This window comes from Misgurnus anguillicaudatus, chromosome 22, assembly GCF_027580225.2.
Source record: "Misgurnus anguillicaudatus chromosome 22, ASM2758022v2, whole genome shotgun sequence".
Lineage (NCBI taxonomy): Eukaryota > Metazoa > Chordata > Actinopteri > Cypriniformes > Cobitidae > Misgurnus > Misgurnus anguillicaudatus.
Genome location: NC_073358.2, coordinates 23895884 through 23911279, shown reverse-complemented (window position 1 = coordinate 23911279; position 15396 = coordinate 23895884). Strand labels below are relative to the sequence as shown.

At 37.7% G+C, this 15396-nt stretch overlaps 2 protein-coding genes across 12 annotated transcripts in view; one reads left to right on the top strand and one right to left on the bottom strand.

The window, feature by feature from the left end:
- Window positions 1-12696, bottom strand: part of ncor1 (nuclear receptor corepressor 1) — a 106691-nt gene extending 93995 nt beyond the window's left edge. For 9 of the 11 annotated variants that reach the window (XM_055199998.2, XM_055200000.2, XM_055200002.2 and 6 more), the window contains exon 1: window positions 12352-12695. The gene's annotated coding sequence lies outside the window, so the exon portion shown is untranslated. Of the gene's footprint in view, window positions 1-12130; window positions 12148-12351 lie in introns of those variants that run through there. The other 2 variants (XM_055200006.2, XM_055199999.2) reach the window with 2 other exon arrangements.
- A 329-nt stretch (window positions 12697-13025) lies between these two features.
- The window catches only part of pigl (phosphatidylinositol glycan anchor biosynthesis, class L), a 29581-nt gene continuing 27210 nt past the window's right edge, over window positions 13026-15396 (top strand). The window contains exons 1-2 of the mRNA XM_055200013.2: window positions 13026-13367; window positions 13587-13686. Coding sequence (XP_055055988.1) covers window positions 13064-13367; window positions 13587-13686 — 404 coding nt within the window. The 5' untranslated portion in view covers window positions 13026-13063. The remainder of the gene's footprint in view (window positions 13368-13586; window positions 13687-15396) is intronic.

Genomic DNA, 15396 nt, shown 5'->3' with positions numbered 1-15396 from the left:
ACTAGGCCTATACACACACACACACACACACACACACACACACACACACACACACACACACACACACACACTCAGATAGTAGCTTTGTTCAACTCCAAAATTCACTCCTGCCAGAAGGCATTATGTATATTAGGGCATTTAAAAAGTAGTCCACGTACAAAGTGTAAAAAGCATTTACACTGAATGACACACAATCAAACAAATGACTTATTTACATGTTTCTTTATAAAAGATTAGACTCACAATACAATGCTCTTAAAGGTAATCTATACAAACACGTATGTGTATTTGCTGACTAAATATACTGTGTAATAACCTGCACCTGTTGGGCCTGAGCTTAGAGCTGGTTATATCTACAGCTGGACACTGGCCATCTTTCCTGTTACACATACCAATAAAATTCAACAATAGAAGTTAGGTGCTTCCCAAATTGCATACTTATGCACTATTCTACTACAAAATTGTATTATAGTGTAAGAAGTGCGTTCCCATTGGAAATTCCAAAAAGAAAGTGCACTCGAAAGTACCCGGAACATGCACTGGTTTGACTGAATAAAGTGTGGAACTCTGGCCACTTCATTCACTTAAAGGTCACAGTTTTGCTTATGCGACGAAAGAGAGGCGGGGCTATGAGATGCCGTGAAAAGTTCAACTGTAAAGACAATTACACTTTATTGTCTGATGGTGACTGGGGTTACGTTGGGCAAAACAGATAACACTGACATTAAAAAAACAATCTACAAACTGATTGTCATTGACATGCACTGCACTATGCGTTTGAGGTCATTTGCCCTTGTCTAAGAAATCAGTTACTTCTGGTGAGTAAAACAGTTCATACACTAGACCATGAATCTTCAGCAGGGGTCTGGAGCCCCTTGGCCGTCCATAGTGGTATCACTGCGGGTCCTCCAAGTATTTTTTAATTCAAAATAATTTTTTGGGAAAAAAGAAATTAGGCATTAAACAAATGCATTAAAGGCGCTCTAAGCGACTCTGTGCGACGTCACTTTTTGTTGACGTTTGAATTGTTTTCAAACAAACGGAGCATAGCTAACTCCTCCCCCTCCCTTTCCCTTCCGTGCTTTCATGAACGTGCCCAACCCCCACTCCCAAATCCTTCTTGTCGTTTAATGGCTTTGTTATGTTTCGTGGTGCTAGGTTTGGCCACTGTGTTGTTATTGCCGTTTGTGGAGCCTGGGCTGTCTACAGAGATCGCTTTTTTTTACGTTTGATCAGCGGTCAGGTAGCAAACAGATAGTGAGGAGATGTTTGCTGTATGTAACAAAAACATTTTATGGTCTACAACGCGTGAATTCACTTAGAGCACCTTTAATAGGCTTATAATAGAAATAATAAAATGCTTTATTGAAATTAAGGTTAATATAAAATTATATAATGTTCCCCCTTTAAAATCTATTCATTACATTTAAAATAAGATTTTGATTCCAAAACAAGATAATTCCTTTTTAAAATGTTTGTCAAAACATGTATTATTAAGTTACCATGTTTTTATTGTGCTACTAAGCTGTGTTTTTTTTTAGTTATGAAAGCTATCAAAACAAACAAACAAACAAACAAACAAACAGCAGTTTGATTGATATTAATTGGAATGCAACAAGATTTTTGAAAAAAAAAAAAAACTCAAACCAAACTCTTCAAATGCTATGTACGCTAATACATTTAATGTAACCATATAACAAAGCATATAAATCTAGTCTTAATTTGATACATGCACTTGGGGTCCTTGCTCCTCCTCTTTATACATTGGGATCCTTGGCCTGACAACGTTTAAAGTAGGGATCGACCGATATGGATTTTTCAGTGCCGATGCGATTTTTGTTTCATCAGCCTTAGCCGATGACCGATACATGCTGCCGATTTTCTTGCGCCGATATTTTGAGCCGATACTGCTTTTGCTCACTCAATTTACATCATAAAAATTATGTAAAAAAATGGCATGTTGTTAACAAGAGATGTTATTAGTTTGGACAGTTCTTACATTCATTTTAGTCTAGGACTAGTCTAATCCCTGTCCGGGAAACCGCCCCATAGAGATGAGAAATAAAAACCAGCTTTGTTCAGCTATGATCAGCTGTTAGGCCGAGCTTTCGATGTTGTCATGGAAAGGTTAATTGTTTTTAGTCACATGACCTGCAATCGCTTGCGGGTTCCAGCACTCTGTCTGTAAATAATGGCAGAAAAAAATCGGCGAACATGGCAGCCACGTATCGGCCGATGCCGATACACATAAAACTCGCAAATATCGGCCCGATATATCGGCTGGCCGATATATCGGTCTATCACTAGTTTAAAGACCTCTGCGCTAGATGGTAATGAATATAGTGTATAGCACGTTATTTGAAACACAGCTAGAGATTTACAATATGTGCATAGTTGGATCGTGTCAAAAAGTTAAGACCATTTGTTTGACAGTAAATGCTTACAGAACTCTGTCCTGTAATCTATTACAACAGTCTGTTTGCATATTCAAATCAATTAGCAGAAATCTCAAAAACTGGAGCTCACAGAGTGCACTTAAGTTCATAGAGTACGCAAATGGGATTTTGCAGACACTTCCAAAATGTTCAAAGCATGAGAAAAACATGACCTTATCAGGGAGACATACCACAGAACTATTGTTTTTTTTATACTCTGATTATAATCTTTTGCGCCTCTTGCATCAGGTTTAAGTCAGGGATGTACAAGACTAATCGACTAAACGGTACAGCTGCTACTAGTCTAAAAAAGTAGAAAAAAACACTAATTGTATCTTTCAAATTAAAGTCATTTTAATGTTACACTTAAAACATAATTTTAAAATAACAAATACATTTTTTTTTTAGTTTATCTGGAGCTGAAACAAAATCATACCCAAGATCTCATGCGCAGGGCTCAGAAATGACAATTGGAAAGACAACAAAGGTATAAACAACAACCAGAAAGTCTTATGGAGGGGAGGCTGTGAAGAGATTCTTTTTTCCTAAATTAATTTTTTCCCTCATTTTTTTTTTCTCATTTTTCTGGATAGACACTGCACTATTGACAAGCCAGGCACAGAAAATAACAAACAGCAGTAGCAACTGCATTTTCAGATTATTTCTTTTATTCACCGAGCTATTTAGCAACCTTTACTTTTTATATTACCTTTCTACTTTTCAGATATGTTATTAAATGGGGCTGGGTACCGTTCACATTTTAACCGGTAGCAGTTTTTCACAGTTTACTTTTAAACTCCACTTGGAATTTCGGGATTCTGCCCTCGTTTCCACATCGTATAAATCATAGAACCCAAGCTGTGTCATGTCAAACTGGTATACAGGCTGACACCCCATTCAGACAGCCAACGACAAGCAGTAGCAGAGCGACGCGATCTCATTCATTTCAATGGAAACTGGGCGACTTCCGGCGACACGAGCGTTTACAACATGGGGTAACGTCACACTACTACGCAACCAGAAGTGGGAACGCCCACAAGCGACATCAACCACCAGCGGCAGGCGATGAGCAGCGATAACATCGCTGGCTGTCTGAATGCGGCTTTAGGCTAATATTTCTACTGTAGCCATGCATAACCATATTCAGCACAGGCACGTAGCTGTTAGCATAAGAAAGACAGGGGAAGTTGACATGATGTATTTAAGATTTTTATATTTGTTATCTCAGAGATAACAGAAAGAAAATGCTACAACTCAGTCTGGTTAAGAGACGAGGCTTCATCGAGCCTGAATACATAATACCAGGGTGGAAAATTGTAAATGGTAGCCTAAACGTGAAAACTTTACCTAAAATTAATGTTCAGGCATTTTTATAATGTTTTGTTGTATTTGATTGTAGTTTAAGTTAACAGTCATAATCTCACATCAACTATTATTTCTCGTTTAACCATTCATAACATTCCCCTATGATTTGTTTAAAATCTGATTAGATTTTTCATCAATTATTTTGTCAATAATTTGGATAATGTATGCTATGACTGATTTATTTTACAATTCTTTAAAATTAAAATTGAATATGTTCAAAAAGTCATCGTTATTAGCTTGCGAATCATACATTTCTAGTCATGCTGTTCAAAACTAAATTCAAATTAATTAAAAAAACTGAAAAATAATCGTAAAATCGGCCAGCCCTATAGGCATCATAACGGAATGCAGTTTGAAATATAAACAGAAAGTGCATTTGTGATAACTAATACCATATTTGAAAACTGCAATACTAATTTCTTGTTAGAAATGCAATAAAAAAATATGTAAAGTGAAAATATAACCCGGGCTGTGACATTGTCATAGCCCACATTACGGGATGAGTAGGGATGTAACGATTCAATCACGATTCAATCGCGGTCCTCATTAAAAATGCCTGTCTGAAATCGATCCTGAATCGCAAGGCTGCGATTCTTTGTTTTATGCACAGCTTGTGCCTGTATTACGGCATTTGGTCAGTAGGAATTCCTTATCAATCTAAAATCATTATAAGTCGGAGTCGTTTATTACGTGCATTTAAAAAAGCAACACTCGTTAAACAAAATGATTCAAAACATTCTTTATTATCATGAAAATACCTGAAACAATTTGAAGAACAGCGTATAAATATTCATGTGTAGAAATTTCCTGGAATAGCGTTTGTAATGCTACTTCTTGTGTGGCACAAAGGGAGTTTCTGCACGGGAGCGCCCTCTGGCGTTCGGATGTGCCGGGATTTCACCGTAATTCATTCAAATTCATTCATTGAGAAAACGCGCATTTGCACGATGAATCGTTACACCCCTAGGGATGAGGCAAGATATTTTATCTTGGTCAAGGTTGTGAAAAAGTATTAATCTGCCCTACACATTTTCAGTGTGGCTGTAAACATTATAAACACACCAAAGTTTCTAACTTGAACAGTGTCTTATTTCATGGATAAAAGTACTACAATAAACACGCACATAAGTGCCAATCCCGTGGGTGTTTCGAGGCTCGTTTCGAACACCCACCGCAATAACCATGCACATATGCTTAATTGTAATCAAAAACTCTTTCAAGCTCTCTTAATGGTGGATCTCACGAGTGGCCTTTTACATTTGTGTCAAAAAACAACACGAAAAACATGACTGGGCCCCTTTCCTTCTTTTCCAAGTGCTTGCACTCCAGAGCATCTCCTGTTGCTAAGTAACCTGAGCATTGCTTGACATTGTGATAAGCACCTAGTGGCGGAAAAACAAATCGGTGCCTATGACCATGCATTTTAGAGATTTCGGATGCAGCCGTAGAAAAGTTAAATAATTTTAACAGAAGATGTCAAAAACATCTGGCCAGATGTTGATGTCATATGGCCAAACAAACAAAAATGTTCAGATGAGCCACAAAACTGCCACTCTGCTCCTTTGTGGATATATTTCAATGTAAAGAAAGATCCAGAATCCATTATTTTAACATTAAAGCGTTAGTTCACTGTAAAATGAAAATAATCCCATAATTTATTTACCCTTATGCCAGGTGTATGACATTGTTTCCTCAGCTGAACACAATCTGAATTTAATTAAATAATATCCTGGCTCTTGCTAATGCTATTAAATAGTTGTCAATGTTTTGAAACTCTGAGAAGCACATACATCCAATCATGTTATCTGAAGTGAATTGACAGCGAGAAAGAAAATATGTTTCTCTTTTGTTTTTCTTGTATCTCATGACTAGATGTCATATATGCATGATTCATCACAAAATACAGAAATCAATGAGACTCAGTGTTGTTGATGTGCCACCATATTTTAATTTACTGCAAAATATTAACATTTTCTTTCACAAACATACTGCTTAGCTTCTGATAATATTTTTAAGCCGCTAGAGTCATTTGGATTACTTTAATGTATGTGCTTTTAAAAGATTCAAAACATTGATCTCCATTAGTGCTGCACAATTAATCGCATCGCAATCGCAATCGCAATGTCAGCCTGTGCAATTATATGACAGCAAAAAGTTGCAATTATATTAAATAAATAAATGTGTGGACTTGTTAACACAAACTTTCTGATAACAGTTTGATGATTTTCCTAGCTGTTTAAAAAAAGAAAGAAAAACGAACAAAAAAGGCAGTGCACGTGTGTGGTGTGCGTCGTCACTTATACCAGAGAGAAGATGGACGGATAGGAGGTTGACAGTGATCTGGTAGCTAAAAAAAACTCTACGTCTGTTGTATGGCGGTATTTTGGATTTAGGATTTCTGACACTGAGCAGTTGCTACATCACGTGGCAATACGAAAACATTTCTAGTTTTACTATAATTCTAATACACATTTTAGCTAAACTTTGTGTGGATTTTCCTTAAAACCCATCAAGTTGACTCATGATACCATTCAGTATAATCGCACATCGCAATATTAGCATCAATAACCGCAATGGGAAAAATTACCCAAATCGTGCAGCCCTAATCTCCATTTATTACAAAGCTGTACATCACTGAGCCACAATGATATTAGGGTGAGTAAATTATGAGTCAATTTTACAGCAATCTATTACTTTAACCAACTATAACAATCCGAGACCATTTTGGTTGACTCTGTCCTGATGGTAAAATAGGGGTTAAATTAGATCAGCATAAAAAGATGGCATCCTCTCATACAAGGAAGTCTCTCTGCTGGCCAACCATCCTTTGCATTTATGCTCCTTGCACACGATCAAAGCATCTTTAAACAATGCAATATTCCACCAGGTTAATCGAACAAAACTGCAAATGTCAAGCAGTGTCAGTATTAAAGATGTTTATTATTTTTCATTGAATATCAACATTACTGCCAAGAAGTGAAAAGGCATTATAATGTCATCATAGAAACCAAAACCCAAAAAGCAAGAGTCTCAACGTGGCAGCTTGCCCCCCCAAGTATTTTCCGGTGCTTGCTGGCTCACTAGCATTACTGTGCCATGCTTGGCCGCAGACACGGCAGCACAACAATTACACGTCCTGTGCTACACTCCACTGTCCCTCGGCCAGCATATTAGGCAACTGTTATAAAAAAACATCAGCAATGAGAAATGGAAAGAAAAAACAAGTCTGGCACTTTTTAAAAGCACACTGTATCTTTCAATTGAATTAGCTTATTACGAAAAACAGACTGTAATTTTAAACGTCATATAAATGCCGTTGTAATGGATTGAAGTCGAATGTGACGGGAGAAATGAAGTTGGTCAGACATTATTTTCGAGTTTAATATAAGTTTTGTTTCATATTATTTGTCTATTAATTTTGATAAATTTTGTGAATATAAATTAAAGGTATAGCGGAAGATTTTCCTTTTCCGTGTGGATTATCAAGACTATTGGTCAACCAGTTGTCAATCATTCTGATGATATGTTTTCGTAAGGCCGTCGTACGTGCTCGTCCCTAGGTTCGCTTTCTGCGCATGCGCACTTTCAGGTGTATATGTGGTGGGCTAAGGTTTCAGCCATTCATTGAAGCTCGCATTCTCATTGTGTTTTTCCAAAATGTCTAAGGGTCGCAAGAGACAAACTGTTTACGAATTGTATTTTTTGGGAGAATATTTTACACAGGTTGGGCTTACCACTGATGGCTCAGTCGCAGTTTCTACTCCACAGGTAAAGTTTGGCATGCTTTTTGGAGAAATCCATTTAAAATCACTGCTAGTAAAAGTTGATGTAAGCTATGATTACCGATGCTAGCCCTGACACAAGTTACGAACCGCGCAGACACGGTAATGTATGAGCCATGCTGGCAGCAACTTGTAAACAGAGCGAAGAAAAGAACTAGGCTCATGCATGCTCTCCTGTGCACACGTTAATAGGAGGTACAGTGTGGCGCATGTGCATTTTTTTTTTTTTAAGTGGAGGGGCGGTACTTTAAAAAAAAAAGTAAAATCTCTTGCTATTAGGGCTGGGACGGTTGTAATTACCACCGCGGTGGTGGAGTCAACCGGCGGTCGGGAAGTGCGCACCTCACAAATTATGAAAAATATAAAGTACAATCTCGCTCAGTGAGATGTCTTCAGGTTCGTATTAACGCAAACAGCCAGCAGACGCCGAGTTAATGCGCTAATTTGCAAGGGAAGGCAACTGATATATCAGTGATGACCTGCTGGCTTGGGGGCGGAACAATGAGGAAAGATATTGGCCGTTTCTCAGGCCGAAGACTGTAGCCTCCGAAGGTTGAATTTGCAAGCTGCATACATCATCAAGACTTATAACATTAACAGTTATAAAGTTGACTATTATTCTTTGTTAATCATACATTGTTTTAATATGCTTATGACTTGCAAATGTCTGAAAATAATAAACCAGGCTTGATGACATATACAGCCACGTCTGTTCTCTCTTGGTCACGAAAAAGTCTCAATCTGCGCTACCAGTACACCATCAGAAAGTGTTTTCATCGCGGTTGAAACATAATAACCCCAAAAAGGTTTCTCACTTGTTGATTCATGAGTGGAAGTGCTACAATAAACACGCAGAAATGCGCTGATCTCCTGTGTGCTCCGGGGCTCAGCTCAAGCAGCCACCGAAATTGACAAGCACATACGCACTGTTGCTTCACGTGACTGCGCCGCTTCCCTCCTCTTCAAAGCACGTGGGCGCTTCAGAGCGTCTTTCGTTGCTAAGTAACATAAGCATTGCTTGACGCTGTGACGAGCGCACCGGCGGAGAAAGAATTTGGTGCCTATAAAGACGCACGTTTGTTAAGAACTGTATATCTGATCATCATTTAGATTTTATATTTCAAAATATATGTATGCATATAGGACCTATATAAGCATCAATGTGCACGTGCGCATACGCACATGCCCCCCCCCCCACACACACACACAAAATCAATCTATAACCACGGTGAATTTGTGCATTACCACCGCCGTGGTAAAAAACTGCCACCGTCACTGCCTTACTTGCTATACCCTTAAAAAGAGCATTAAAGAGACAGTGTGCATTTCATTGATGCGTATGGAATATGCTACTGAACACCAAAACATGCAGTCTTATCCTTTGTAATAATATAGTTGTTGTTGTTTTAACAATGTGCACAATCATATTAATCAAGAATATCACTTGCTTTTTAAAAAAAAAAACAGCCTTCCAATTAAATTTGCATGCACATTCAGAGCATCATGTAGCAGCACATTTGATTGGGGCATTGCTTATGACTTTTAAAAATCAACGGCATATTAATTTTTAATACTTTGGCCGATTGCGCTTTTTGCAATTTCTGTGTTGGTAGCGAAGGACATGCATGAGCCGGGGGAACACTTTTAAAAATCAACGTCATAGTAGTGCTGGGCGATAATTCGATAACGATAATTTTACCGATATAAACTTTTTCGATAAAGCGATAAGGACAGTTCGATAAGTGATCGATAATGTTTACGCACTGTGCGTAATGTTGCGCAAGCACTTCCGGATGCGGCACGCGCTCTTGGTTTACAATCAGAGTGTCAGTTAGACTTGAAGGAGTGGAGGATGAGGCAAGTTATTCATTTATCAGTAGAGCCCTATGATTTTCGCGATGTGGATAACGCGGACGGAATCCAAATGCGCGGAAACAGTTTCTTGTGTGTAATGTTGCACGCGCAAACAGGGTTTGTCAAACACAGCAGAAACAATAGGCACAGACACAGTATACTGTACGTTCTTTCAGCGTCCGCCTTCCGCACGCCCACATTCGCACAGCTTTAAAAGTATATTTACAGGACCTTCACAAATTCAGGTAACTGAGGAAAAACAGCAGATCCACCACAGCAGTGAATGAAATGTATGCGTGTGTGCGCTCCCACAGCAACGTCACACTCTTGACATCCATTTATCAGCGTGTATAGCTCGTATATGTATAACACACGTGTGATCACTGAACTAAGTTTTCTTTTTTGTTTAAGTGAACATAGACAGCTGGATGTTACTCAGTCTGTATATTGAAACTTAAAGCAGTCTGTCTTGGGTCTTAAAGTGACAGTAGCCTGCTGCTTTCTGTGTCAGAAATGTGTTGATTTCATAACAAATATATTCACATTTAATACGGATGCCTGAACATTAAAACAAAATTTTAGTATTTGTTTTTGTCATGTTCTGACTAAAAAGTAGCTTAAAACCATTATTAACTGTCTGGTTTGTACAATTTTCATTCAGGACTAATAATCTGCCTTTAAATGTGACAGGAATAAAGATTTGTTATTTATCATGATAATTATCGATATCGACTGATATGGAAAACATTTTCTCGATAATTTTTTTGGTCATATCGCCCAGCCCTACGTCATAGTAATTTTTAAAGAGCACCTATTGTCCGGTTCACGTTTTTTTCATTTCCTTTGGTGTGTAATGGTGCATTCACACCAGCCGCGGTAGAGGAGGCAAAAACGAGTTATTCGCGCGTAGTTAGACTCTTGAACATTTGAGTTTACTCGCTTTATTCGCCCGTGAAAGGCGCACGTGAAATTCTAGTCATTTGAGACATTAACGCGGAAATTTGCATCATGAGAGGGGCTTCTGCGACTCCACTGACTTCCTGTAATCACGTCACTACTACAGCAAGGTCCTGATTGGTTAACACGGCGCGGAAATCCACCAAAGTTCAGATTTTTCAATTTGCACGTTTTCCGCGGCAACTATCAATTCGCGCGGAACACGCGTTCCGCGTGCCTACTGTGCCACAGGATGCCTAATTGCATCTTTGCATTGACTCTACCGCGTCTGGTGTGAACCCTGCATAAGTGTGTATTAGTACATGTTAACAATATGCAAAAGGTAAATATCCCAAAGTAAAGGATGACGCAAGTTATCGTCTCCAACATAAATCTCTTTCCTTGGACTACAACAAGCACAAGGATTGTCGGCAACAGTTTACTTCCTGGGATTGGTGATGTAGACAAGGCCGACAATATCATAATTCCTCCCACTTGGACGCACAGCCTGTAAGTTAAATCCTGTTAGCAACCCCTTTTTGCACACCCCTAAGCTGCATATGTGCTAAAGCCTAAAGGTAAGCTATTATTAGAATAATAAGTTATTTTACTCTTAATGCGCATACCCATGTGCGTAAATGGCCATGTTTCATGCGTTTATGGTAGTGTATTGTGTGGACGAAGATATTTTTGAAATGCCTATAGACGAGGATCATTTTCATTTAAAAAACGCCGTTTTAAAACGTTTAATACGCAAATGCTCTAATGTAAACAGGGCTTAAGTGTGCAAATTTTTTGTTGTGTGCAACATTTAGCTATACAGTTTTTACGCACAAAACCAAACTAACTTGTGTCTATTTGTGATTTGTGAATGACAAGTTCTGCTTCCCCTACTTAGAGTAATCTCCCGCTTCAGAGTTTTGCCATATGTTTTGTAAACGTTGCTTCCTGTAGCTCATCTGGTAGAGCACTGTGTTAGCAACACAAAGGTTGTGGGTTTGTTCCGCAGGGAAAATACATACTGGTATGCATGTTAATAGTCATTTTAAGTCGCCTTGAATTAAAGCATCTGTCAGATGTATACATTTACATGCATAAAGGAAGCATGGGCAGGCAAAGTCATGTGGAAGAAAACCCTGTGAACAAACTCTGCATCCAAAAATAATTGACTTTCCTGTCCAAATTAGAACAACGTGTTTCCTGTAGTATATTTTAGGGGCTCCTCTTTACTAGCCATGCAAGAAGTTGACATTAACAATCCAAAAGTAATTGTTAACTTAGAAAAGTGTGCAACATATCGTATCTTTTACCTTTGTTACCAACAGGCTACGCACTTGTAATCCGTCGGGTGACCTCATGTTGTAAGATGCATAGGAAAGTCGTTAGTTTTGATGCCTGCTAAGTTCTAACTTTATGTAATTTCCAGACAGAAAACATTATTGAATAACACCCTGGGTCTGCAGCACGCTTCAAATTGAGCACTTGGTGTCGTTTAAAGCACGACGTTATAAAATTACAGAGGCTTTCACATGTATAACATGCTAAAAGAGATGATCAATTTTATGAAGCCCATATGTATTAAAAGTCATAGCTCTTATGTTACCAGCAGCAGCTCGTGTGTATATATTACAGAAACTTTTTAAAAAATTAACAGTGAACATGCTGTGGTATAAACTCTAATGGCGTTAGCATACTGGCTACTATTTGTGCAAACAAGGAAATAACATTTCTCCGAAATGATAGACAAAGTCTACATACCCCTGCTCCACCGATATGCGAATTGCTCCAATTAAAGCATAATGTAAATAAATATACTCTGCATGAAGGACGAAAATGAGGGGAAATAGCCATTAACTGAATGTTTCACCTTTGCATTCAAACCAGCGTCGCCATCTTGAACACTGGCGCTCTGCTCTCACTAACCAGCATGTAATGACACAACAACCCGCTAAATCAGTAATTTTAAGTAACAAACTCACCTCATTTCCACAGAGACACTCAAATGCTCCTTAAAGGCGAGTTTGTGCTATTAAGATGTGAGATAATGTAATTCGTAAGCAGCTCCACTGCGCGAATGTTGCAGTCAAAACACACTTCAAACACAGGCTAGTTGTTTCTCCTTACTGAGCCGTGAATATAAATTCAAATCTTTTCATATATAATTTTGCCTTAGAAATTAATATACGCCAAACATGTGTCGGTTTCTGCTTGCTAAACGCCAGTTAGCTTGCATTTTGTGCAGCTCTGATGCACCTGAGGAGACGAAGCGCAAGTTTTCCTGAAGCAAACAGGGTGATACGGTGTGACGTTCAAACTCTCCCCACAGACGGCCTTCACCCCACCCAAACCTTTCTGTGCTTATATCATATAATATACATACCTCAGTTTTTTAATAAACAATTTAATTTTTGAGATATTAATTGTTTTAAACAGTTTTTTTTCTTTAGGCATTATAGTAAAAAAATGTTTATTTGTTCAAATACTCACCTTAATCGTGCAAATGTGTATTTTTTAAATTATGGTTAAGGCACCTTAAATGTTGGACATACAATAACAATAAAATACAATAAGATTAAAATCTTCTACAATAACATAGTTTATATTTTTGTGCAAAATACACTTCTCTGCGGGTCTGTAGGAACCATTCTTCAGTACAATGTTCCACACGGACTGATTTAAGACACGGTCGTGATGTTTGTTTTCGTTACCGTGATAGTTGTATGTGCGGTTTACATTATTTCTATAAAGTTTGTGTATCGTAGATATAGACAATTATGGGCACACCTGCGGGAAGAAATGTTCACCCCGTCATACACTGGTGGAAATTCACAATTTTGTCCAACACAAGACAGATCCGGTGCACACTTAAAAAATGAAAGGGCACGAGCTCTGGTAGTCACTGCACATCCAGATGATGAATGCATGTTCTTTGCGCCCACTATCTTGAATCTCATTGAATCAAAAGTTGCCGTTCATTTGTTATGTTTGTCAACAGGTAGGTTTCTCGGTTATTTCCAGTAAAATTATAGTTTTTTTTTCATTTAATCGTTGCTATTTTATATTGTTGTTCTTACGATACAAATGTTTTACATCGTGGCTTGCATTAATTAAATGAAATCGGGAATATTATATATATATAAAAAGGATTGCTAGATGACTTGAGATGCTTAAAAAATGTAAAAGGTATATCTCAAAATATTTTTGCAATGCTCAGGCAACTACAACAGTCAAGGACCCCAACGGAAAAAGGAACTGCTTGACAGCTGTACAGTTCTGGGCATTCCATGCAACAATGTCACCATCATAGATAACAAGTAAGGGCAGCACACAGGACTTCTTCATACATTTTTATTTTGCAATCCTTCAAAGGACTTCTTAAATGAATATCCAAATGATTATTACTCTATAATAGAATTGTACACTCGTAATTCTGTCAGAATACAAAACCATTGTGTGATGTAATAGCAGGATGTCTTTCACTGTGCAATGGTATCAGAAGAATACACAAAAAAAAACGTACTAGGTCAGAAATAACAAAATATTGGATTTAACAATATGTATCACTGCTTTTACTAGGAATGGGGCGAAATGCAAAACTCTACATGGCCGCTCTGTCAAAAAGTGTTTTTTGCACAATTTGAGCTTAATAAACAAAAGTTATGGTACAGTTTATGTCATGTTTAATTGTGACTTTAGCACGTGATGTTAGATATATCCATATCCACCTTTCCCCATTCAAGTAGATAGGATTTTTGTCTTGCATGACAGAATACCCTGATCCTCATCATGGCTGTAATAAATAAAAATAAACCCCACTCTGTTTGTGCAACGAATATAAACAGTTAGGTCCAGTGTGGTTGTCTTAGCTGTAATAAACACACCCATTAAGGGTGTACCATGCTGGGCCTGACCCATCCTCTTCTACCCTGGCGTCCCTCTGATCAAACACTGGATAAGATACAAAAATCCCTCAATTCTTTCAGGACACATGCACAGTCAGCTATGAGGTTTTCTGACACTTTAACTTTCTTTTAAAGCCTTTTTAACCCACATGTTCTGGCATTGCTTAGCTGTGCCACACCCCTATAGATGTACAGATCACTGCAGTGTCTAAAAGATACAAAGACTGGAGACCAAAGGCCAAATGTTTCACCAATATCCCAGCCTACATCTAATAGCCGTCCAAACACAGTTGTGCTGCCTCACGAATAGTCGCGACTAATCGTTTGCAGAATAAAGGTTTTTGTTTACGTAATATATGTGGGTGTACTGTGTATAATTATTATGTATAAATACACATACACACACGCATGTATATAATTAAGAAACATTTGCATGTTTATATATAATCTATATTATATATAAATATAAATATTTATTATATAAATATATTTTTCTTAAAATTATACATTTATGTGTGTGTATTTATATAAACATAATTATTATACACAATACACACACATACATTATGCAAACAAAAACTTTTATTAGTCGCGACTAATCGTGAGGCAGCACTAAAACACAGCCCAGACATCTAGGCTAAAACAAGGCAAGATTTCGGCTCCATTAAAAATAAATACACCAAAATAACCAAAAACTCTATTAATGAAACCAAACACCTTGTAATCACTGACTTTGCTTACATAATGGAATATCATGTTGACCAATCCTTTAGGAGCATGCACTACTAGTGAAATGTTTGTACACACCTACCCATTTTACTGTCTTGTATGTATCTTCTATAAGCTAGCTGTTTTGGGCAAGATTTTGGCTCTGTACACTTTTCACAACCAACTTCATATGGTATTCATCTGGCACTAGTTGGCAGCTTTCTCTTTACTATGTGGTCCAGCTGCTTTACCATCCATTTTTTTATTATTTCAGTTTTATTTTTGTGGCAAATGTAAAATTATCTTCTTTTTGGCTTTTAAATAAACGAGATCAAAATATCCATAGATTTTTCAAGTATTGACCTTGACTCTTTGTTCACAACTCACCTCAGCTTAAGTTCCCCATTCCTTACA